General features: G+C 50.2%; 1 protein-coding gene across 1 annotated transcript; it reads left to right on the forward strand.

Annotated features, from left to right (window-relative positions):
• Positions 1-1,223: 1,223 nt before the first annotated feature.
• Positions 1,224-10,924, forward strand: RHOU (ras homolog family member U). The gene is made up of 3 exons (XM_027047036.2): positions 1,224-1,748; positions 3,448-3,506; positions 9,500-10,924. The coding sequence occupies exons 1-3, from the start codon at positions 1,487-1,489 to the stop codon at positions 9,953-9,955; spliced, it is 777 nt and encodes a 258-aa protein (XP_026902837.1). The 5' UTR covers positions 1,224-1,486; the 3' UTR covers positions 9,956-10,924.
• The last annotated feature ends 12,186 nt before the right edge of the window (positions 10,925-23,110 follow it).

Here is a 23,110-nt window from a genome sequence, read left to right on the forward strand (position 1 = left end):
ATATTGTACATCTGAAACTAACATTACACCGGATGTTAACTAACTGGAATGTAAGTAAGAACTTGGAAAAACCAAGAGCTTAGGCTCTGGAGCTAGACTATTTGGGTTTGGATCTTGTCGCTGCCACTTGACAGCTTGTGGAACCTGGGCATTTCTAAAATATCTCTGAGCCTGAGATTTTCTCATCTGTAGAATGGGTATAAGTCACGTGAAGATTAAACAAATGAGTTCAGGCAGAGTGCTTCCAACAGTGTCTGGCACATAAAGGCTCAATATTTATTAGCTCCTGCTGTTATTGTTATTGTTGTTGTCGCTGTTGTAGCGCCAGTATTTATGTGAATAGTGTGTGATGCTTCTTAAACCACCTGTAAACCCCGAGAAGCCTTTGCGTCCTGACTAGAACCAGGCTCCCCTGTTTTCTGCGTGGACTGTTGACTAAATGTAGGAGGAAGAAGTCAGAGACAAATGGGACTCCCCGCCCCCCCCCCATTATATTAATGTCTCCAAATAACATTTACGCAGAAGAAGAAATTGAATCTACAAATTACTTTGCTGGTTCATGGCATGCCCAACGAGCAACAGCGCTGGACCTGACATCATTTTGTTCCCAAACGATTGGAGCACAAATGATCTTAGAAGAAAAATCACACGATGGGCTGTAGCGAAGACTTTAAAAAGTTGCCTTTTAATTCAGTCTCCTGCGGGCGTGTCCCCAAGACGCTTCATTTCCCCCTTGGGTGAAGCACTGTGGCCAGCAAGGGGCCCCCACCGCACAGGCTGCGGCCGGGAAGGGGAGGCGGGGAGCCAGGGGAACCGGAGGAAGCTCAGGCTTCCCCGCCCGCGTGGGCGCAACAAGGCGGAACCGCTTCGGTCACTCCGGCGGTGGTGTCAGTCTCGGCCGCCGGGGGGTGGGCGGAGGCTGCCTTCGGCCACCCGTCGCCTCCGGGCCACGCGCCCCGGAGTGGGTGTTCAGGGTACACCCCCAGAGCGGGCGGCAGCCGCGCCCCCTGCAGCGAGGGTCCGTTCGGCCCGGAGCCGGCGACCGCGCTCCTCACCCGCCCGGCGTAGCACCGCCTCTGGCCCGGGTGCAGGGGCCCGGCGCGCAGGCGGGGGGCGCTGTGGCCTCAGCGCGGGGACAGAGCGGCCGGGCCGGACCCGCCTCTTTCCCCTCCCCTCCCGCCCCCCACGCGTCGTGTCGCCGGGAAGCCGGGAGGAGACAGAGCGCTCGGGCTCCACGGCGCTCGGCCGGCCCGCAGTCCTCTGACCGCGCGGAGCGGAGCCAGGTGGCGCCGCCCGAGCCCAGAGCCGCGACCCACCCCGGCCGCCTTTGTCTGGGAGCGTGTGGCCTAGAACCGCCGCTCTTGGGGGCCGGGCACGCGCCCACCGCGGTCGGTGACAGCTCGTCCCTCTCGGAGGGCTCCGGGACCGAGGGGCGGGCGGGCCGGGCCCTGCTCGCTCGCGCCTGCACGCCCGAGCGCGCGCACCGATGCCCCCGCAGCAGGGGGACCCCGCATTCCCGGGCCGTTGCGAGGCGCCGCCCGTTCCGCCGCGCCGGGAGCGCGGGGCGCGCGGGGGGCGCGGGCCCGGGGCGCCGGGGGGCCGGGGGCGCGCGGGCGGTGCCGAGGGGCGCGGCGTCAAGTGCGTGCTCGTCGGCGACGGCGCCGTGGGCAAGACGAGCCTGGTGGTGAGCTACACCACCAACGGCTACCCCACCGAGTACATCCCCACCGCCTTCGACAACTTCTCGGGTGAGCGGGGCCGGGGGCGCGGGGCCGCGGTCTGCGGTGCCGATGGCCGCGGGGGGGGGGGGGCGGCGGGGAGGGCGGCGCGAGGGTCGCGGGGCGGGGGGATGGGGGACCGAGGGGGCTGCGGGGCCGGGCGGGCTCCAGCTGGGAAGCCGACCAGGCGCGGAGCGCCGGGCATTTCCCGAGCCTCGGGGACCCGGCGAGCGCGGAGCCTCCAGAGGCAGCGGGGAACCCTAAAGCCGGAGCCTGGCGGAGGGGGCGGGGTACGGGGGACAGAGCCTACGCGAAAAGAAATGGTCGGGCAATTTAGTAGCAGACGAGCGAGTATCAGGTCGAGTTCAGGTTGCCTGGTCAGTTTGCTGCGTAGGAAAGTTGCGTCAGGTCGACGTTGCTGGCGCCGCTGCCGAGTTTCAGTGGGAAGGTGACGCGCAGGTGGCCCTACCTGTGGCCCGGAGAGTCGGTCCTTTCCTTTTGGCGGTTCCCGTGACAATGGGCGTCTCCGCTTTAAAGAGCCACGGAGACGGCAGAAAATACTCGCTTTGGTGAAAACGGCCCTGGTAAAGGCTTCGGTCCGGATTAAACCTGGAGAGTAAACCCAATTTGTTCCGAGTCCCTCTCCCCTGGCCCCACTGCCCCTACTTCCATCTCCCTCATTGGCTGTGTTTCTGATGTCTTAGTATCTTTTCAGTTATCTCTAAGCTATTTACAGCTTTTAAGTGTGGTATGCTGGGTTTTAGTTTGGTGGAAACAAAGATAAAGGGGTTTTCGGGGATTTTTTTTTTTTTTTTGAAATTCACAAAAACGTGAAAATCCACAGAGGCTAGTGTGAAACACTCCCTCTTGCTCTTCAAGGAAAAAAAAAAAAAAAGAAATGTTTCTTGACCACGTAGTCCCAATGGCAAGGGCTTGGGTAACCTAGATGAAAGTGTGCCACACCTAATGGGTTTGCCACCTAAACAGTGTTGGGTTCCCACCCCCCCCTCCCCGCTTTCCTCCTCCCAGCTGATCAGTGTAAACATTGAAAGAACTGAGAAAGTTGTACCGAGACAAACTTGGGTGCTTAATTCAAATAGAAACCTCAAGCTGTGCCCTGAGGCAGGCCCCTGCCCAGTACCCCATCCCAGTGGAAAGGTGGACAGGCTTTCTTTTCTTTTTTAATCTTCCCTTTGAGCTGACAGGGTGAGATGAGCAGGGCCCGCTTCCATAAACAGGACAATGCAGGCAGCCTGTGTTTGCTCGTGTTCTCAAAACAAGCTACAATTTTCTGATAAACCATGAAGTCTTGGAACAGATCCCAAGGGAAAACAGAATTATTTGTGAGGCTTCCCACTGAGTTAAAACGGCAAGGTTGGTTCCCATTTACCCCCCAGTGTTGCTTTTAGGTGTTTTGAAACTAGTGTGACGGGCAAATAAATCTTCCGGGGCTGGGAGAAGAGTGCAGGCCCTTCTGGGGTGCCATCCGATGGCTCAGGAGCTTGCGGCCTCATCCGGGCAGTGCCGTGAGGTGCCAGCCCAGGAGGGTTGTATACAAAAGTGCCTGCATGGGGGCCTCCTTGTTTTAGACCAGTCTTTAATTCATTAGGGGACCCAGAATAACCGAAGGGTTTGGAGGGAGACTGGTAGTTGCAGCTAAAACGATGGTTTTCCTGAAAGGGGTTAAAGGACACCCCCCCCTGATCATTGTTTTCATCTTGTTTTTAAGCGGTGGTTTCTGTGGACGGACGGCCTGTGAGACTCCAGCTCTGTGACACTGCCGGGCAGGTTAGTGTATCGTCGCTGCTCAGTGGTGGGAAGGGAACCAGCCTTTGAAAAGCCTCAGAATACCCTCCTTGCATAAACGGGGTCATTCTAAAGCCTCAGGAAGTAGACCCACCCCTGAGAGGGTGACGGGGAGGGGGATAAAGCCCTGAGCTAGTAAAACCGGGTTTGGCCCAGCTTTGCGTGGGCAGGACGGGGACAACAGGGTGAAGAACAGTTCTCTTCTCACAGGCGTTTCTGACCTTATTTACTCTCTGGTTTTTATTAAAAATTATCACTGATGCTCTGTGATCATTTCTCAGAGTTAGTTGGCGATGTAATCATTTCATTGGAAGTCAACCAGCCACATATTAAAGAAATTTGCTCAAGAGACAGATGGAGTTTTGGGGCACCGGGGTGGCTCCGTCCATTAAGCGTCGGACTTCGGCTCAGGTCATAGTCTCGTGGTCTATGAGTTCGAGCCCCGCGTCGGGCTCTGTGCTGACAGTTCATAGCCTGGAGCTTGCTTTGGATTCTGTGTCTCCCTCTCTCTCTGACCGTCCCCTGCTCATGCTCTGTCTCTCTCTGTCTCAAAAATAATAAATAAATAAATAAATAAATAAATAAGAAAAAGATGGCGTTTCCTAAGCCGTGGTTTGACTCGCTAGGGCCACCTTCGTTCCCTGAAGCAGATACAGGGGTCAAAGCTGTCCTGCACCAGAGTCATGAATGAACCTGGACTTAGTCTTTCCAAATCGTGGGAAGGTTAGGCACTTGGATCGGACACCCAGGGAGCGATGGGGATTCGGGTGTTCCCCGACGAGCTCCAGAGACTCATCATCACCCCGTCCTCCCTTGGCATGGAGCTCGTCACCGAGGTCTCCTCGTTCCCTGTGAGAACCCAGGGTGCTGTCTCTTGAGTTGGTCAAAGTGACAGTTAACAAACATGTAGTCCTTCCTGTACTTTGTTAGAGCAGATGCTGAGGGGCACTTTGTAGGCCCGTAAAAGGGCCCACTTCACTTTCTGAGGTATCGTCACGTGACCTTCCGTGTTTAAGAAGTTGGCCTTCCAGTATTCTCTAGTGCCTCATCCCAGCCAGGACTTCCAAACTGCTCACCTAGCCTGGGGACAGCGAGTTCAAACCTCCAGGTGATACAAGCCTGAGCCGCTCTGGTCTCCAGCTCAACGCTGGTTTGGCGGGGGCCACAGTGGCGGGAGTAGTAGCCCGGCCTCTTCTTTCTCTCCTCATCCTTCCCCTTCAGCCGCAGCAGGGAAAATCAAACACTGTGTGTAGTCTGTGCAAAAGAGAATGCAAAGAACACCGCCGTTGCGATGTTTCGTCTTTTCTGGACGCCCTCCTCGTATTTATAGCGAACGCTCTATGGCTTTGCATAAAGTGGGAATATTTTTCCTGCTCCGTGTCTGATTTTCTGACCTTCCAGGTGAGGTCAGAGGAGCACATCGATAAATATAGGCATCCCTGCTAACGCAGGAAGGAGCAGCTTAACGGCCCGAGAAGGCACAGTTACTGGGGACCCCCCGGGGGGGGGCCGGGGAGCAAGCAGCTCAGTGACATCCCTGCCCACTGATGGGGCTCTCCTGTTACATGTTGGTTCTTGCCGCAGACACGGCTTCCTAAGTTGGGGTTCTGCCTGCATGGTGGCTGCCACATAATAGGGCTGAGTCTCGGGTTCGCATGGAGACAGACAAAGGAGAGCTAGGTCTTGGGGAAGTGCTAACTGAGGTCCTGGGCCCGCCCCTCACAAGACTTTGCAGTCTGGAGGGAAGACAGACCAGTGAGGAGAACTTGTGAAAAGAAACCAGCGAAGTTCCATAAGGCGGAAGGCAACGTGGGCTCGGGGTGCAGGACAGGTGGGTCTGGGGAGAAAACCTCTGAGCAGTTTTGGAAGAGGCTTAGGAGTCTCATCGGGACCACTTTGTGGAAACGATCCTGAATTATTGAGGCGGGGTTTGATTTGTCGTAGTATGGTCTGTCTGAAAGTGGGGGAAGCACGAGAATAATTTTGGAGACATTTTCATGAAGAAATCGTTTAGGGAAATAGAAGGATTTTGGTGCAAGTTGGTACGTTTTGGTTTATTTGGAAATTGTTTTGTTTTTTTTTTCTTGCTCTCCCAGTGATGTTTTCGTTGAGGTGGACTGAATTTCCTTTTTTTTATTTTAATTTATTTTTGAAGGAGAGAGAGAGAGAAAGAGAGAGAGAGAGAGAGGGAGCGAGCATGAGCGGGGGAGGAGCAGAGAGAGAGGGAGACACAGAATTCGAAGCAAGCTCCAGGCTCTATGCTGTCAGCACAGAGCCCGATGCGGGGCTCGAACCCACGAACCGTGAGATCATGACCTGATCCGAAGTCGGACGCTCAACCGACTGAGCCACCCAGGCGCCCCTGGACTGTATTTCTTAACTGACGTATTGGTTAGTAACGCATACCTTATTATGTAACGGAGGAGGTGACCATCTAAAGACGTGTAGAAAACTAACTTCAAAAACTATTTATGAAACCTACACGGTTGGTAAGATAAAGTCATTTCTCCCCTACACCCCAGGTGTCATTTGGGACTTATTTGGACTCACAGCAAAGCCGGTCCAAGTGGTAGTTCTTTCCCAACTTCCTTAGTTAATCCAGATCTGATAAACTGCCTTTTAAGGGACTTGATTTGACACCTGCTGTATTTCCCTGATGTTGACTCAACCAGTGGAACCCCCCCTGCCCCCACCCCTTCAGGCAGTCCTCACAGTAGCCTTATGACTTGTGTCACGTCTGAGTCCCAACCCAGGGAAATGTGAGCACAGATAGCCCTAACCTGGGGCCCAAATGCCCTGGTTTCATATGGAAGCTTGGAGCAAGAATGTGGCGCTCCTTGGCTGCATGAGGAACTAGAAATCGCTTTTTGTGCCTTCGGGTCTTCCTGTCAGGGAGGTAGGTGAGCATTATGAGACCTTACGAGGAGCTCTTAACACTGGACTCACAGTCTTACTTGAGTGAGAATAGATCGGAGACTGAGGGCTCTGCAAAACATACCTTTGGCAGAAGAGAGAGGACCGTCACTGAAATAGGAGTAGTTCGCGGTGGCATTACCAGGAGAAGCTAAAAGTTCTTCAGCCTTTTGACCCATGAGGCACTTAGAAAAATCTCTATGGGGGGCGCCTGGGTGGCTCAGTCGGTTGAGCGTCTGACTTCGGCTCAGGTCATGATCTCACAGTTTGTGAGTTCGAGCCCTGCGTCGGGCTCTGTGCGGACAGCTCAGGGCCCGGAGCCCGCTTTGGATTCTGTGTCTCCCTCTCTCTCTGCCCCTCCCCTGCTCTGTCTCTCTCTGTCTCAAAAATAAATATAACCATTAAAAAATTAAAAAAAAAAAAAAAAAGGAAAAATCTCTATGGTACCAAAAAAAAAAAAAAAATCAGGTTGCAGCTTGACCAACGTTACTGTTGAGCTGCCTGTCCGGCCCGCCCCGCCCCTCCCCTGACGGAATTCTGTATGTCTTCCTGCCGACCCGGCAGGTGCATGCCAGTCACTGGGCCTCAGCACACGTTTCCTTGGGGCTGCGTTCCACTGGCCTCGTCCCCCATGTGCACATTGCATTTATTTCAGCAAATATCTAAGGTTTCTGGGCAGGCTGTGAGGAGGAGGGTTTCATTTCTGCTCGGCTCCCGGAGCCCCTTAGCCAGACTCCCCAGAGGTCTGGGGAGCCAGATTTCCAAAGGCCGGTCACAGGGCCCAGCCCCCGTGCTTGTCTTTCTTTTTATTGGAAATGCAAGCCCGGATTCCAGGCCACGGCCGAGGGTGACTGCCTTCTCACAGCGAGGTGCAGCTGCCTGAGGGAGCTGCCTTTACGTGGGGCTCAGTCTTGTGCTTTTGCTTTGAGGCCTCCAAGAACAGAAGGAATGTTTTATTACGAGGTCTTCAGAGCGAGGCCGTAGTCTACCTGGTCGGGTTTCTGCGTTTATTCCTCCACACAAAGTTGGCACTAAGGAAGCTAAGTTGTTCTTTTTAAACCGTCGTTTGTAGAAGACACGTGGCAGTGACGTTCCGAAATGCCAGATTTATTCCTGAGCATTGTAGCTGGCTGACTTCAATATTGTTGGTTGTTGCCCTACAACTGAAATACGGAGCTTCAAATGAAGAAAAAAAAAAACAGATCCAGGTTTTCTTTACATCTGCAGAAAGGCTGCAGATACGGAATAATGTGCATGTCAGTAATGAAAACCTGGATGACATTTCACTTTTTCTGGCCACTGGGAAGTGGTCTGTTACAGTCCACTTGTGGATGGCTGGCGCCCACCGACAGAAATTTTATTTTATCTATTTTTTATCGTTTTCAACGTTTATGTATTTATTTTTTTCATGATCGCTACACCCAGTGGGGGACTTGAACTCACGACCTTGAGATCGAGAGTCCTATATGTCTTCCGACCTGAGGCAGCCAGGGTCCCCCACCGATAGAAATTAAAAAAAAAAAAATTTAATGTTTATTTCTGAGAGAGAGAGAGAGACAGAGTGCGAGCAGGGGAGGGTCAGAGAGAGAGGGAGACACGAATCCGAGGCAGGCTCCAGTCTCTGAACTGTCAGCTGTCAGCACAGAGCCCGACGCGGGGCTTGAACCCACAAACCGTGAGATCATGACCTGAGCCGAAGTCAGACGCTTAACTGACTGAGCCACTCAGGCGCCCCAGAAATTCTAAATAGGAATGAGATGATGTAAATATTTTCCTATGAGAGAGGTGAGTGAAAGCTTTCAGTTAGCTGAATATGGGACTCCAGGAGACTATAAAGAAATGCTGATTTGGAGGCAGACATCTCTGCAAGGGCTGAGGCCAGGTCTGTCTGTTCCCAGTGAATCCCCTGGCCCTGCCCGGGGCCCAGTGTCCAGCTTGCATCTCTGTGAAGTGGGTGACTATTGCAGATATTCAGCATGATGCTTGGTTTCTATAATGAATTAGAATTATTCCATCCAATTCTCTATATTTTAAGAGTAGGGTGGGTATGCCCTTTCCCTGGTCCTTTATCTTCCCAAAGCGCCGTGCGTGGAGGCCCCTGGTATTTGCAGGGGTTAAAAAAAAAAAAAAGGCTAAAGGAAGTAAGAAAAGGAAGAAAGGAGGGAGAAAAAGAGATAAAGCCAGAAAGAGGAACATCAAGCAAGAATGAGAATGTGTTAACCAGTGTTGTAAGTGATTTGCCAGTGAGGGTGGCCTATGAGAGGTCTCAGCTCCAATTCTGGGTCTGTCCTTGTGTCTGATTAAAATTCTTCCCTGCACTGTGTGTGCCCTGAGTGTGTACAGGTGCAGATAGGTGAGGCGGGCGTCGCTCACAGCTGTCATGGGGACAGGCAAGCCTGGATTCTTTTTTTTTTTTTTTTTAAAGTTTATTTATTTTGAGAGAGACAGAGGCAGCGGCTGGGGGAGGGACAGAGAGAGAGAGGGAGAGAGAGAGAATCCCAAGCAGGCTCCACTGTGTAAGCACAGAGCCCAACAAGGGGCTTGAATCCCCAAAACCGTGAGATCATGACCTGAGCCGAAACCGAGTGGGACGGGTAACCGACTGAACCATCCAGGCACCCTAAGGGCAGGGCTGGATTCTTGAAGACAGGAGCTGTGTTAGACCGGGGCTCACTGGGGTCAGCTTGGAGACCTGGGGATCATTGTGGATGCTAAGTTTTGGAAGAGTGGCTAAGTACCACAGTTGAGAGAGTAAGTCTGGGTTACTCTGGGCTGAAGGCTAGATGAAGTCAATTTTATTTCTAAAATTCACCCGATGTAAGTACTTTTTCTGTGGTGAGTTGCAAATGGGTCATGAGTATTGATGAAAACACCGAACACTTTGGGCAGATTGAGTGGGGCTGGGCATGTGGGCCCCATTTAGGGAAGCAGCAGGATTGCTTTCCAAGGCCCTGGCAGTGGGCTTGCTATAACCCTTTGCGAGGAAAAAATTGGTAAGGGGGTCTTTTTGCTAATGAGAATGGCTTTAAAAAATAACTTTTGGGTGCCTTGATTGGTTGCAGGATGAGTTTGACAAACTCAGGCCCCTCTGCTACACCAACACGGACATCTTTCTTCTGTGCTTCAGTGTGGTGAGCCCCTCATCCTTCCAGAACGTCAGTGAGAAGTGGGTGCCCGAGATCCGATGCCACTGTCCCAAAGCCCCCATCGTCCTCGTTGGAACTCAGTCGGATCTCAGAGAAGACGTCAAAGTCCTCATTGAGCTGGACAAATGCAAAGAGAAGCCGGTGCCTGAAGAGGCAGCTAAGCTGTGCGCCGAGGAGATCAAAGCCGCCTCCTACATCGAGTGTTCGGCCTTGACTCAGAAAAACCTCAAAGAGGTCTTTGACGCGGCCATTGTCGCTGGCATTCAGTACTCAGACACTCAGCAACAGCCAAAGAAGCGCAAAAGCAGGACTCCTGACAAAATGAAAAACCTCTCCAAGTCCTGGTGGAAAAAGTACTGCTGTGTCGTATGATGTTGGCAAGAAACCCGGAAAAGGCAGTTTTTAGATGAAGCCGATATTAGAAGCTATATTAGCTGACGTGACTCCTTTTATTGTGTAGAACCTGGAGAGGGAACGCGTGTGTATGCGTGTAACAGGTGGAGCTCTCAGTTTATGTATTCTTTCTTGCCTTCGACGTTTTTGTTTGTTTCAGCTTAGGGACCAGCCAATTATGCAAGATATTTCTGAAGGGAGTTGAGCAATGTTCCTAACTCTGGAAAAGTAGAGCTCCGAGACCTCGGGATTAATTTATAGCTAATATGAAAGAGACCCGCTCGGATGTGGGTGTCAAGGATGCGACTTGGCCGCATTATGATGCGCAGAAGGACCAACGGCGAAATGGTGTGGTCCACCCTCCCTTGATTAAGGGCTACTCGATGCAAGGACGTTCCGTACGCGGGCCGGCCAGGGAGCACCTGTCAGAATTGCGTTTCAACGTCCACACTTACATTGTCCCGCCTGCAGGGAAGTGAACATTCTTGAAGGGCCTGCAGCAAATGTTTGTAGGAGACAAAATGACCTTTATTTCCCTTAAGTCAGCCAAAATGTGTACACGCACACGCACACGCGCACGTACGTACGGCTATATTTGCTGCTGATTCAGACTTTTAAACGGTTAATGGGAAAAAGCACGGCCACGAAAAAACAGATACGAGGGAAGCTCAGGTTCCTGCTTTTGTGACTTTTTTGAACAGCTCTCTTTTTGATGATACCCTACTCAGAGATGGGATTTTAACTACGTCCCGACGCATCTTTGAGGCCACCTGAAAACCAAACGTGAACAACTTTTGAAACCTGTTTTAAAATGGGTGTCTCTTGAAACCCGTTACGACAACCAGTGAAGTCCACAGATGCCTTTCAGGGACCTGGCAGCAGGGCCCGGCGCTGTGTGTCACCGGGCTCGTGGGGCTGGTCTGCTGCGGCCGGCCGGGGGGCGGTGGGGTGGGGGTGGGGGGGGTGGACCACAGCCCCCTCGCGAAGCTGCATCCTTCCTGTGGGACAGCCAGAAAACCATATGCTTGTGAACCATTTGTGTTCTTCAAGGTGGCAGATTTTTAGAGCTTAGTCTTCTGGAGAAAACAAGTGCCGTATCAGAAGAATAGTTTTCCTTTTGTGATGGCGGTGCTTCCGAAGTGCCAAAAAAGGTAGCCTGACGCGTTGAATTATCACGTCCGGCTGCAGTGGGTGACACAGATTCACCAAAGTCGGCTCAAAAACTAGGGAAAAGCTCTGCAGAGCCAGCGGAGAGAAGCGTCTCCTCTTTCCGTGGGTCTTGCGTTGTCTTTTTTATATTTAACAAAACTAATTTGTGTTTTTCTATGGAAGAAATAAAAGATCGGGACGGGGTTTCTTTCACCTCTGTTAGTAAATCAAATTAACGGATTTCCTTGTTTGAAAATTAAAACACAGGGGTTGTTTGCTATTTATTTTTCCATCCGTTGAAATTGATAATCCGCTGTTTCCTGAAGCATTTAGTTCTAACCTGAGGGAATAATGTTACTTCATTGTGAAAATGCTCCAGACAGACTTCCCGAAAAGCACTCTTGCCTGCCTGGTCCACCTATCTGTGAGAATAGCTTTCCAGGCTGGGCTCCGCCCGCCCTGGTGTGCAGACCAGGTGGGAGAGGTGGTGGAATTATTTGGGGAGTCATTCTAAACAGTGTTTTTGTATTTAAACAAATGTCGTGGAGTGCAATGCAAATTAATTTTTAAGTCGGAACACAAAACTTGGAAGAAATTTTATGCATGTGATAGCATATGGGGCAGCTCTTGGCCCCCCTGGAGAGGCCACGGGCACCCTCTGCCTTGGAGGGCCACTGGTTGAAAGCTGTTGGTGAAAAGCGCCTGTGTGGCCCAGTTCTGAAAGCTTTACGCAAGCGCTTTATTTCTAACCCAACTTGATACAACCTGTACCGTTGGCGCTAAAAATCTAGAGGGTTGACCTTTAAACGCCACCATTTTTCATATGTTGCTGCGTTTTATAGAACAGTAAAGGTACGATTGATTGTACTTAATGCTTTCCTCCATTCTTGTTTCTTTGTGTGACTTGGGCAGAAACGTTTTTAAAAGTACGTCTTGAGGTAAACGTAAAGTTGATCCACTTCAGAGCTCAACCGTCGTTAAACTTGCAGCTTGGTATTGCAGAGGAGATTTTATGAGTCGTGCTTTAAGAAGATGCCACCATGGGGCGCCTGGGTGGTGCAGTCGGTTAAGCGTCCGACTTCAGCCAGGTCACGATCTTGCGGTCCGTGAGTTCGAGCCCCGCGTCAGGCTCTGGGCTGATGGCTCAGAGCCTGGAGCCTGTTTCCGATTCTGTGTCTCCCTCTCTCTCTGTCCCTCCCCCGTTCATGCTCTGTCTCTCTCTGGCCCAAAAATAAATAAACGTTGAAAAAAAAAAAAAGATGCCACCTTCGCTTAACTCCTACGGTGTAGGCCAGTCATGATTTAAAAATACAATATACTTCCCAAGTGTTTTCTCTCTTTTTTACCACATATGTGGAAGCGAACCTTTTGTAATGTCGTTCTCTGTGTTTGACAGACTTCAGAGAAACCACACAGCTATTACCCAAGCCAAAATGAAGGCAGAGTCTTCTCCCCGACTGTCGACTGTCGTACCCTGGTGCCTTACCAAGTTGTGCTTCTCTTTTTCAAGCGTAAATGATGTTGAGCAGAATGCTGTCCTTGAAAATGCTATGAACGAGGTGGTATGAAATAAATTCTGACCTACAGATACAACTGCGCTTGCCTTTTCTGCCGAAGAGTGTCAGTGGAGGAGGAAGTTTGGCCCCGTCGAAAAGCAGGCCGGTTGGCAAGCCTCAGGCTTCCGTGCTGGGAAGCTGGAAAAGCCCAGAGGCATTTTGGGAATCCTCCCTAACCAACATTAAGTGCTTATTGAAAATGGGGTTTTGAGAATTCTGGGTCACGGTCTGACTTCGGTGCTCTCTGACGTCAGACGCAGGTGTCTGTAGTGGATCACGTGCTGGTGGCCCGTGTGTGTCCCCGACAGGAGCACTGTTCTTGGAGCCAAAGGTCTAGGCTCAGAGAAGCACGTAGTGTCTGATGATGGGGAGGTCCCTGGATGTGAGCCTCTGTTCCCTTACGTGTGAAAGTACTGCCTTCCCCCCCGCCCCCCCAGGCTATTTGAATCCTGAATGAGAACACATGTGCACATGTGGGTTAGATGGCCAAGATCTGGAATAGCCATGAAAGGGATTAGAAGGTGCCGTGGGCCCCACCGGCTTTGCAGTGGAGACCAGCAGGGCTCAGGGTTCCCCGTCTCGGAGGGCTGGGAGGTGCCCACGTGGTGTATGTGAACTTGTGGTCAGCCTTCCCATCGTGCCGCCAGGATGCAGCCCTTACAGCAGGGGAGGTGGCCCTGAGGACAGGAACATTCTGAGAGGCCAGATGTCCTCCTGCTTCCACCTTTCAGCCTCAAGGGTCATCTAGTGAAGGATGGGCCTGTCCACTCCATACTCCATGGAGCCTCTGAGGCCAGGCTTTGACTTTTCATGCACCCTGGAAGGCTGTGCAGAGAGCATTTAGATTACTGACCACCTGCATGTGCCCCGAAGTGCTAAAACCCAGCTTGCCCTCGCTGGCCTCCACAGGCAGCCTCAAGCCAGCTCTGAGGGACCTGGAAGTTTCTCTTCACCCAGCCCCAGTTTGCCTCCCGTATCCAGGATAGGTCTTCCCAGGCTAAGTGGACAGAGCACGTGGTATGAAGTAAATTCTGACCTATGGATGTAACTGTACTTGCCTTGTCTACCAAAGAATGTCATTAGAATGACAGTCCCTGCGGATCTTCTTTCTGGTCAGCGAGATGTAAATATCCCGGAGATATTTACAAGACCTGAAGGAGGTGGGAGAATGACACGTATCCTGGGAGAAAAGTTTCATAAAGGGAACATGGTTGTGATTCCTTAAGCAGCTTAAACGTCCTGCGTCTAAACTTTAGCAGCTGTAGGGGATCACGGGGATAAGCACGGCACCTACCCTCTGGGCTGGTGGGGTTCTGAGTGTAACGTGCGAGTGCGCCGGAAGTGCCCGATAAAGGTCGCCTCGGATTGGTCTTGTTGGGAAGTTCCGTGGGGAAGCTCATTTCTTTCACAGCGGGACGCCTACGTGATTAGCTTACGAGTGGCCCCTAATGGCTCTCATCGTCATCCCTACTAATTTTGGGTGAGGTTTCTGCTTTTTATGGGTAAGAGCACATCTATGTTTCATTTTTTACGAGATCAGAGCAAAGCAATATGAATTATTTCCAACAGTCCTGGAACAGAGGTGCTGCCACTTGGGGAGCTGGGCCTGCTGGGGGCGGCCACCCACTGGGGGGATACCGGGGACACGTGTGTGCACGTGCGTGTGCTAGTCCGCCAGGAGGGGAAGATGGCATTCAGCCCGTGAAGGTGCTTTGGTGAGTCTGAGTGAGACAACAACGTAAGATTTGTGCGGAAGGGAAGGATCCTGCTGCTGGGGTGTCCCTTGATTCCTTTCACGCAAGAAGCTCTTGCTAGCACATTCGGCTTTGTGAATCCAGAGTCCTTTGCCCACCCGAGCCAACCAGGCTCCCCTGTGCAATCCGAACAACACAACCTCGTCTTGAAGAGACACGGTCTGCCTGCGAGAGAGGCACGTGGGGGTGGGGAACCTGACGTGCATCTCCAACCAGATGTGTGTCCTCTAAATTGCATTCAGTTCCCTTGACTGTCCCACAGACACTTCATTCTGGCAGTTTCCATTCGCTACTTTGACAAATTACTACGAACTTAGGGGCTTAAAACAATACAGGTTTTCTTACCTGACGGTCCCGGAAGTGGGAAGTCGAAAATGGGTCTTACTGGGCTAAGATCAAGCTGATGACCGGCCTGTGTTCCTTCCTGGAGGCTCTAGGGAGCCATCTTCTTTCTTCTTCTAAGCTCTGGAGCCCATCTGCATTCCTTGGCTCACGATTCTCACCCACCTTCAAAGCCAGCAATGGCTGGTCAGGTCTTTCTTGGCATCCTGCTGACACTGACTCTTCCTCCTCTGCTTTCATACTTAAGGAACCTCATTATTATGTGGGGCCTCCTTGGAGAGTCCAGGGTAATCTCCCCACGTCAGGGTCCGTGGATAAGCGGTTTCAATCTCATCTGCAGCTTCCGTTCCCCTTGTGGACATCTTTCGGGGCCATTCTTCTGCTGACCACACTCCCGTCCGGGAGGTCAGCTCATGGCTCCCCAGATCGTTACCACCTCTTTCGTTAGGGAATGTCCAGAAACACAGCAGTCAGTGGCCTTGTCGGTCAGACATGGGCAAACGTTGGCAAGGCCCCCTTTGGCTCAGCCGGCCAACGAAGGATAGATGTGCCAGGGTGAGAGCTACTGAGGGGAGCAGTCAATGACTGAATATTTCTGGTCCCACTGGCGAAAACACCTCTAATGTGACCTGGGTGAAATCTTGTCTTACCTTTATCTCACGAAACATCCAGATCTCCTGCTCTCCGTATTCTTCAAGACACCATGAGCAGCTTTTTTACGATTCGGCATCTCAAGGAGGTTCCCAAAGAGAGAGCATGCGGTCATCATACCAAGTGCCCGAGTTTCCCTTCCCAAGACAGTGTTTTCTCCTGTGACGTTAGGAGGGTGGTTTCTGATTAGGATTTGGCCTGAACTGGGGAGAAAAGGCACTAAAAATGAGGACGTGAATGTTTGATGTCTTTGCCCGGTTTTGCAGAAACAGGATCCGCCTTCACGGAGCCCTTGCTAACGTTGCCTCCTGATCAAAGAGCTCAAGGTGTAACGTTGATTTGGCCTGCGGTGGCTGTCACTGTGGGAAGCGTTCCCGCGAGGGCGTGTGTCCTTACGTTCCAAGCATACTGCTTCGGAGTGTTTAAAACATAAAGCATGAATAGATCTCAGGTGTTGGAAAATATCCCTGAGCACAGAAGCTTTGGGGAGAGGCGTGGGCATGAGTCACCCTTTGACAGATTCTGGAGAATAGTTGGTTCAGGGTTTAACTTGAAGACAAGCCCCATATTGTGTGTGGCCGATGGAAGACGGAGTCGTGCGCTTCAGCAGCAAATATTAAGAGTGACATTTTACCATGGAAATCATGACTCCTATCATTCGTCATGGATTTAGGATACGCCAGACCCAGCCTGGCTGGTGCTTAATCCCATGTTGAGCCTGCTCGAGTGTCTGAAGAGGCACTTGTTAGGAACTTAGAACTCTGATACCTAAACCATCATTAGGGGCGCGTGGGTGGCTCGGTCGGTTAAGTGTCCTACTCTTGATTTTGGCTCAGGTCATGATCTCATGTTTGGGAAATTGAGCCCCCACCTCAGGCTCTGTGCAGGGCATGCTGCTTGAGATTCTCTCTCTCCCTCTCCCTCTGCTCCTCTGCTGCTCTCTCTCTCTCTCTCAAAAAAAAAAAAAAAAAACCCGTCCAACACGCCCCCCAAAACCCACATCACTCGTAGCAGTAACAGTAGAACTGATTTGGCTTGCCTCATTTATTTAGAAAATGTTTTATTGACAAACGTACAGAAAAATCACGTGTATACAAAGTCACCCAGAACCCCCAAACTTCTCCCTCTGCTTTGATCTTCTTGTTTCTCCCTGATCTTCCAGGGTTCCTACGTTTTATTCTGGGACAATATCTCAGGCCAGACCACAAAGCTAGAAGGGCTGCCCACGGGCTACTATTGTTCACTAATGCTTTAAACCACACAGTCAGAGATGAATGGAGTTTCCAAGCATTTATTTAATCTACAAAATTTACCTCCTTTGTCCCTTTATTTCAGGAACTAAGGGATGCGAATGAGGGTAGGGCCATTATATGGATTGTTACTGCCTTTGCAACAGCCTCTGTTAATTGTTAGGATCAGCTCTAGTGTTGCTGAGGGCTCACCCAAAGTTAGACACTCTCCGTGTCCCCAGTCACCAGGTCCCTAATCGAAACCACCTCGTCTTTATCCCCAGAACTCATCAGGTATTATTGAAAGTCACGTGTTCCTCTTTCAAAATAGAAAAAGGAGAAGGGAATCAAATATTGTTTAGATAAACAATTGTTTAGATAAAACAGTTAAACAAGTTTCTTACAGAGGAGATCAGGAAACAACAAGGCTTTACAAGAGGAGAAAATGTGTTGGTAAGTATCATCATACCTGAAATTTAGGAGCCACATTCACTTATTTAGCATGAAAAAAATATTTTACCTATTACTATAAACCTGTCTCAATCTTCTCCTGACCAAATTGTGTTATAAATGAACAAATAAATACATCTCTTCTAACCTCGTACCTCCCATGGTGGGCGTCGATTGGATTGGTTGCTATTGTCCTTATTTATTAGAGAGAGAGAGAAAAAAAAAACTCATTGGCTAAGTAACAGTTTCTGCATGAGTTAGCGGTAGAACCATTCATCGGTGAGTATATTTTAAGCCTAATTTCCTTTTTCCATTTCTGCTCTTATATAGAAAATATAAAGCGGTCTTTATTTTTTTTTTTTAAATTAAAAAAAAAATTTTTTTTTCAATGTTTATTTATTTTTGGGACAGAGAGAGACAGAGCATGAACAGGGGAGGGGCAGAGAGAGAGGGAGACACAGAATCGGAAACAGGCTCCAGGCTCTGAGCCATCAGCGCAGAGCCCGACGCGGGGCTCGAACTCACGGACCGCGAGATCGTGACCTGGCTGAAGTCGGACCCTTAACCGACTGCGCCACCCAGGCGCCCCTAAAGGGGTCTTTAAAACCACCGGTAGGGAGGGAAGGGAGGGTGAGTGATGGGTACTGAGGAGGGCACCTTTTGGGATGAGCACTGGGTGTTGTATGGAAACCAGTTTGACAATAAATTTCATATTAAAAAAAAATAAAACCACCGGTAGGGATATCCTAACTCAACGATCTATTTCTGTATAACAAACCACCCCGTCACTTGGCTTAGCGGTTTAAAACAACAACAGGTCTTGTGATCCTGTGTGTTGACCCGGTTCATGGGGCGGTTCTGCTGAGGTCACACGCAGCAGGGAGCTCGACCTAGGTGACTGTCTAAAGAAACCCTGGGTCTCTCTCCTTGTGGCCTCTCATCTTCAGTGTCTAGCCCGGGTTTCTTTACAACACGGAGACTGACTTCCAGGAGTGAATGTGCCAAGAGAGAACGCTCCGGTGGGCAAGGGCTTATTGAGGTGTCTGCAGCATGTTAAGGTCCATGGGTCAAAGCAAGTCCCAGAGACAACGTGGGTGGGAGGTGGAAGGAGCTGCACAAGTATGTGAACGCGGGAAGATGTGCTTATTGGGGCCTGTCCAGTGGATCCATGTGGGAAAGCAAGGCTGTGAGGCTGGTGCAGTCCATCATTCTGTCCAGGATGAAGAGAGGGGGGTCGTATGTACAGGTGGAGAATACAACTGGTCCAGCAGCCAGGACTTGTGGTAATAAAAGGCGTGTTTGGCACTTCTGTTATTTCAATTAGGGTCTGAGTATTCGAATGGGTGACATAGTATGTTGCCTAAACTCTTCATTGAGTCTTTTTTTTTAACTTTGTGTATTTCTTTTGAGAGAGACAGAGACAGCTCGAGTGGGGCAGGGGCAGAGAGAGAGAGGAAGACAGAAAATCCCAAGCAGGCTCCGAGCTCCCAGCACGGAGCTCAGCGAGGGGCTTGATCCCATGAATCCAACCATGAGATCACGACCTGAGCCAAAACCAAAGTCAGACACTTAACCGATCGAGCCACCCAGGTGCCCCACTTCACTGAATCTTCTTTGCCGACAGAGTACAACATACTTAGAATGGGTGAAAATGGGCACCTTGCTGAGTGTGCAGACAGCTGGATGGACGGAGTTTGGGGATTTCTGTTGTTTCCACCTGTTGTTTCCATCTTTCTTTTTCCAGCAAAAGGGACAGAGTTCAGCTGCAGTTGGACAAATGAAATAATATAGAGCACAGCGTATATGAAGCACTTTAAAAACCTTGTATCAAGACTATCACCGTTGCTCCTGTGATGATTAGTAAGGAGAATTCTATACAGAACTGAAATTCTTCCCAGCCATCTGTTAAGGACCCATTTCCCACAGCAATAGAATTAGTTAACAGCATGGCTAGTTTTATCTGATTTGGACAGTTCCCATTCTTCTGCAATGCCCTGTTTACACTCCCAAGACTTTAGTTTGCTTTTCTCTTGCGTGCAGTTTTTTTTTTTTAATATTTATTTTTGAGAGAGAGAGAGAGAGCACGAGTGGGGGAGGAGCAGTTAGAGGGAGACACAGAATGGAAGCAGGCCCCAGGCTCTGAGCTGTCAGCGCAGAGCCCGACGCGGGGCTCGAACTCACGAACTGCGAGATCATGACCTGTGCCAAAGCCGGGCGCTCAACCAACTGAGCCACCCAGGAGCCCCATCTTGCGTGCAGTTTCAATGTGTCCACACTTGGGATCTAAAGGAGAATCCAGATTGCCGTAGGGCAGCATGCCCCCAGCAAGGGTTGATGGCACAGAGCCGAGAGCAATGCCCCAGGATACCCGGGCTCCTGGAGGCCTCATCCTGCCTGTGCCACTGACCAGCTCTATGCATTCGGAGAGTGAGTTTAATCTCTTTGGGCTTTAATTTCTTCAACTCACCAGGAGGTGAAGCTATGAAGTCTCCATTGCCCCTCTTCTCTGTTATTTTAAGATAATCACGCTTCTTTTCAGCCTTGATCTTCACAGGCTTAGGAGCTTTCATCTTTTAAAAAAATTTTTTTTAATGTTTATTTATTTTTGAGACAGAGACAGAGCATGAACGGGGGAGGGTCAGAGAGAGACGGAGACACAGAATCTGAAACAGGCTCCAGGCTCTGAGCTGTCAGCACAGAGCCCGACGCGGGGCTCGAACTCATGGACTGCGAGATCATGACCGGAGCCAAAGTCGGTCACCCAACTGACTGAGCCACCCAGGCGCCCCAGGAGCTTTCATCTTAAGCAAAATCAGTATCAAGTGACGTAGCCAGTAAGTCTCACCAAATTCCAAGTCCAGAAAATAACGAATCGAGACCTCCGGCTCAGCTGGGCCATGTGCACGTGGACAGAGGCCTCCCAGCGGCTTGTGCACGGAGACACGGAAAGAGGAGGTAGCTGTGTTTCTCAAGAGCGTGGCAGGCCGAGTCCTGGGTAAATACAACTTTTTCCAGGAAGACAGAAAATCTGTCACTGTCTGATGCATTCCGGTGCAGTGAGTGGCCTCTTCACGAATCAAAACCAGTGACAGGTGAAAGGAAAAGAAGAAAAAGGGAAAGAAAAAAGAAATAAAGGGAAGGAAAAAGACTCAAGGACGAGAACATTAGGCAGTGGGTTCAACTGAGCGTACTTCATGAGAGTTTGCCGGTCGTTACCTCTATCAGGAAAAGAAGTTATTATGCACCTACGTGGACGTGCCATTGCGATACCGAATGCAAAGAATCCTTGTCCTTCAAGAACGTACCACGCTGGGTATGGAAAGTCATGTGGAGAGAAAAATGCTCCCTCTTTGATCTGTTCTTAGGGAGAATTGCCCAAGTTAATCAGTCTCTTTTGGGGAGACGGACTTATCTCTTATTGACTCAATAACAGTTAACTTTTTAACAATGAACCGTAACCTTTAACCACAAATGTGCCACGATTTAAGCAACATCGTAATAGTGTCAGCCGACAAAAATGTGTTAGTCCTCAAATGCTTATTAATTGGGGACCTTTATCCCCAGAGCACTGTGTTGAGCACAGGTCTACCAGGCCTTGGTTTTGACGACTTACTGCATAACAAATACCAGAAAAGTGATTCCTATGCATGTGGCCGCTGTGAATAAAGAATGAGTCGGGAACTGCACGTGTGGGAAGAAGTTATGTTTGGAAACTACCGTTAACCGCTGTTGGAGCACTTTTAACTCATAAAATTGATATTTTCTCAGTATGAGAGTATTGGAAAAAACTAGAAACCAGAAGGAAGAAAAACAATCATAGTGCTATCACCGAAGAGTTTGGTATTTTTCTGTTTTTAAAAATTTTTTTAATGTTTTTATTTATTTTTGGGACAGAGAGAGACAGAGCATGAGCAGGGGAGGGGCAGAGAGAGAGGGAGACACAGAATCCGAAGCGGGCTCCAGGCTCTGAGCTGTCAGCACAGAGCCCAATGCGGGGCTTGAACTCACGGACCGTGAGATCATGACCTGAGCCGAAGTCAGACGCTTAACCAACTGCGCAACCCCTGCGCCCCATTTTATTGATTGATTGATTGATTTTTGGTATTTATCTTCCAGGACTTTATTTTATGCACTTAAGCTCCCCCCTCACTGTCCATTTCTGTCTTTCAGACCCTGACTATCCTTAGGCACTTTCCACATGTATAGCTCAGCTAGCGCTGGGCCAGTCTGCCCATTAGGACTTTGATGAGGTCAGCTTAAACTCCCTTCCTACATCTCTGGGAAGTTTGGGGAGTTCCTCAGGATTTCTGAAGTGGACTTCTCATTTCTTCTGGAATGTCATTAAAAATATTTTTTTAATGTTTATTTATTTTTGAGACAGAGAGAGAGAGAGAGAGAGACAGAGCACGTGTGGGGGAGAGAGAGAGGGAGACACAGAATCCAAAGCAGGCTTCAGGCTCTGAGCTGTCAGCACAGAGCCCAAGGCGGGGCTCGAACCCACGAACCGTGAGATCATGACCTGAGCTGAAGTAGAACGCTTAGCCAACTGAGCCGCCCAGGCAGCCATGGAATTTCATTTTTTGAGGTTTTGTCTTGTGAATGTTCTTTAATCTTCCATACTAGTTGGATCCGAATGAGCTGGTGAGGGATGGGGCCAAAGGTTTAGCTCAGCTCAGTTTTAGGGTTCTAACAAGGCGTGGGATGGCAGTCACCAGGTGAAGTACTCCTGCTCCTGTAGAGATGCTCTTTGCTGGTCAGTAAGTCAGATCTCGAACGTGAGACCCCTTGACGGGTAGGTCGAGGAACAGTGCACCTCCTTTCCTCCAAGCGGTTGTTGCGTGTCTTGTCTTCTCTGTCCTTCTGTGTCAGTTCCAGGAAGCAGAAATGAGGTTAGGGGTGTGAGAAGTGTATGGAGGGTGTGATGTCTCTGGAAGATAAAAGGGAGGAAGCAGGCTGCACTGGGCCACCACAGGTGGTGATGCAGGTTGAATGGTCTTGGTCAATCTGAGGGGAAGCTCCGAGCATGGGTGCCCTTCAGAGGGTCCCCACTTTGGGCAGGGTAGCCTCACCCTGGTATCCTGCCTTCTTGGTCAGCTGGGGGCCGTCTCCCTCTGTGATCCTCCCAGGTGGGCTGCAAGCTTTTTTTGGAGGGGAGATGGGGGGGACAGAGGCCCGTGCCTGCCACACCAACCTAGTGAATCTGAGAGGACCATGGCTTAAAGCTCAGTCCTGAACATATTGATATGTGTTGGCCTCTGATACGTGCTTTAAATAACCGTATTTAAGCGGCAAAACAACCCTGAGTTAACTTTTATTTTCTACAAATGAAAGGTGAGAAAACTTAAGCTCAGAGAGCTTAAGTAATTTGTCCAAGTACAATGGCTAGAAAATGGCAGAGCCAGGGGATTTGAAAGCATGAAACAAAATGATCATCAGCACAGGGTATAGAAACTTGTCTTATATTCTCACAAAAATAGAGGATGTGCATTCAGCTTATCCAGAGAATGTAGGGATTTTGCCCTGGTCACAGAGTGTGGTGGGAAGGAGAGAGTAGAGAATTAATCACATCAACATGGGACAGAGGACACGAGTGCCTGGTAGGACCAGCTACCTCATGGCCACCTGCTTCCAGAATATTGGCCTAAAGCACCTGGCTCACACTAGGCTAACATTCAGAAAGTAAAGGCAGAGGAACAGTGTATAATCGGGAGGGGCTGGGGACAAGGCCTCTCAGATTCCCATCTGCCCTTATCAAACCAGAAACTGGAAGGTCTGGCCCTACGTTCATCCTTTCACAAAGCAAAGAGGGCCCCTTTAAGTTTCTGGAAAGTCCACCCACAAGTGATGGGAGAGGAGACATCTTTGTCATGACATCCAAGGTGGAATTTTTTTTTAATGTTTATTTATTTTTGAGAGAGAGAGAGGCAGAGCGTGAGCAGGGGAGGGGCAGAGAGAGAGGGAGACACAGAATCCGAAGCAGGCTCCAGGCTCCCAGCTGTCAGC

Source organism: Acinonyx jubatus, chromosome D2 (genome assembly GCF_027475565.1).
Source record: "Acinonyx jubatus isolate Ajub_Pintada_27869175 chromosome D2, VMU_Ajub_asm_v1.0, whole genome shotgun sequence".
In the NCBI taxonomy this organism is placed as follows: Eukaryota; Metazoa; Chordata; class Mammalia; order Carnivora; family Felidae; genus Acinonyx; species Acinonyx jubatus.

What these genes read in the sequence shown, in the direction of transcription:
- RHOU (XM_027047036.2), top strand. Translation starts at nt 1,487, where the DNA reads ATGCCCCCGCAGCAGGGGGACCCCGCATTCCCGGGCCGTTGCGAGGCG. An exon ending in CGCCTTCGACAACTTCTCGG is followed by an intron (nt 1,749 to 3,447) that starts GTGAGCGGGGCC and finishes CTTGTTTTTAAG; the next exon opens with CGGTGGTTTCTGTGGACGGA. An exon ending in TCTGTGACACTGCCGGGCAG is followed by an intron (nt 3,507 to 9,499) that starts GTTAGTGTATCG and finishes GATTGGTTGCAG; the next exon opens with GATGAGTTTGACAAACTCAG.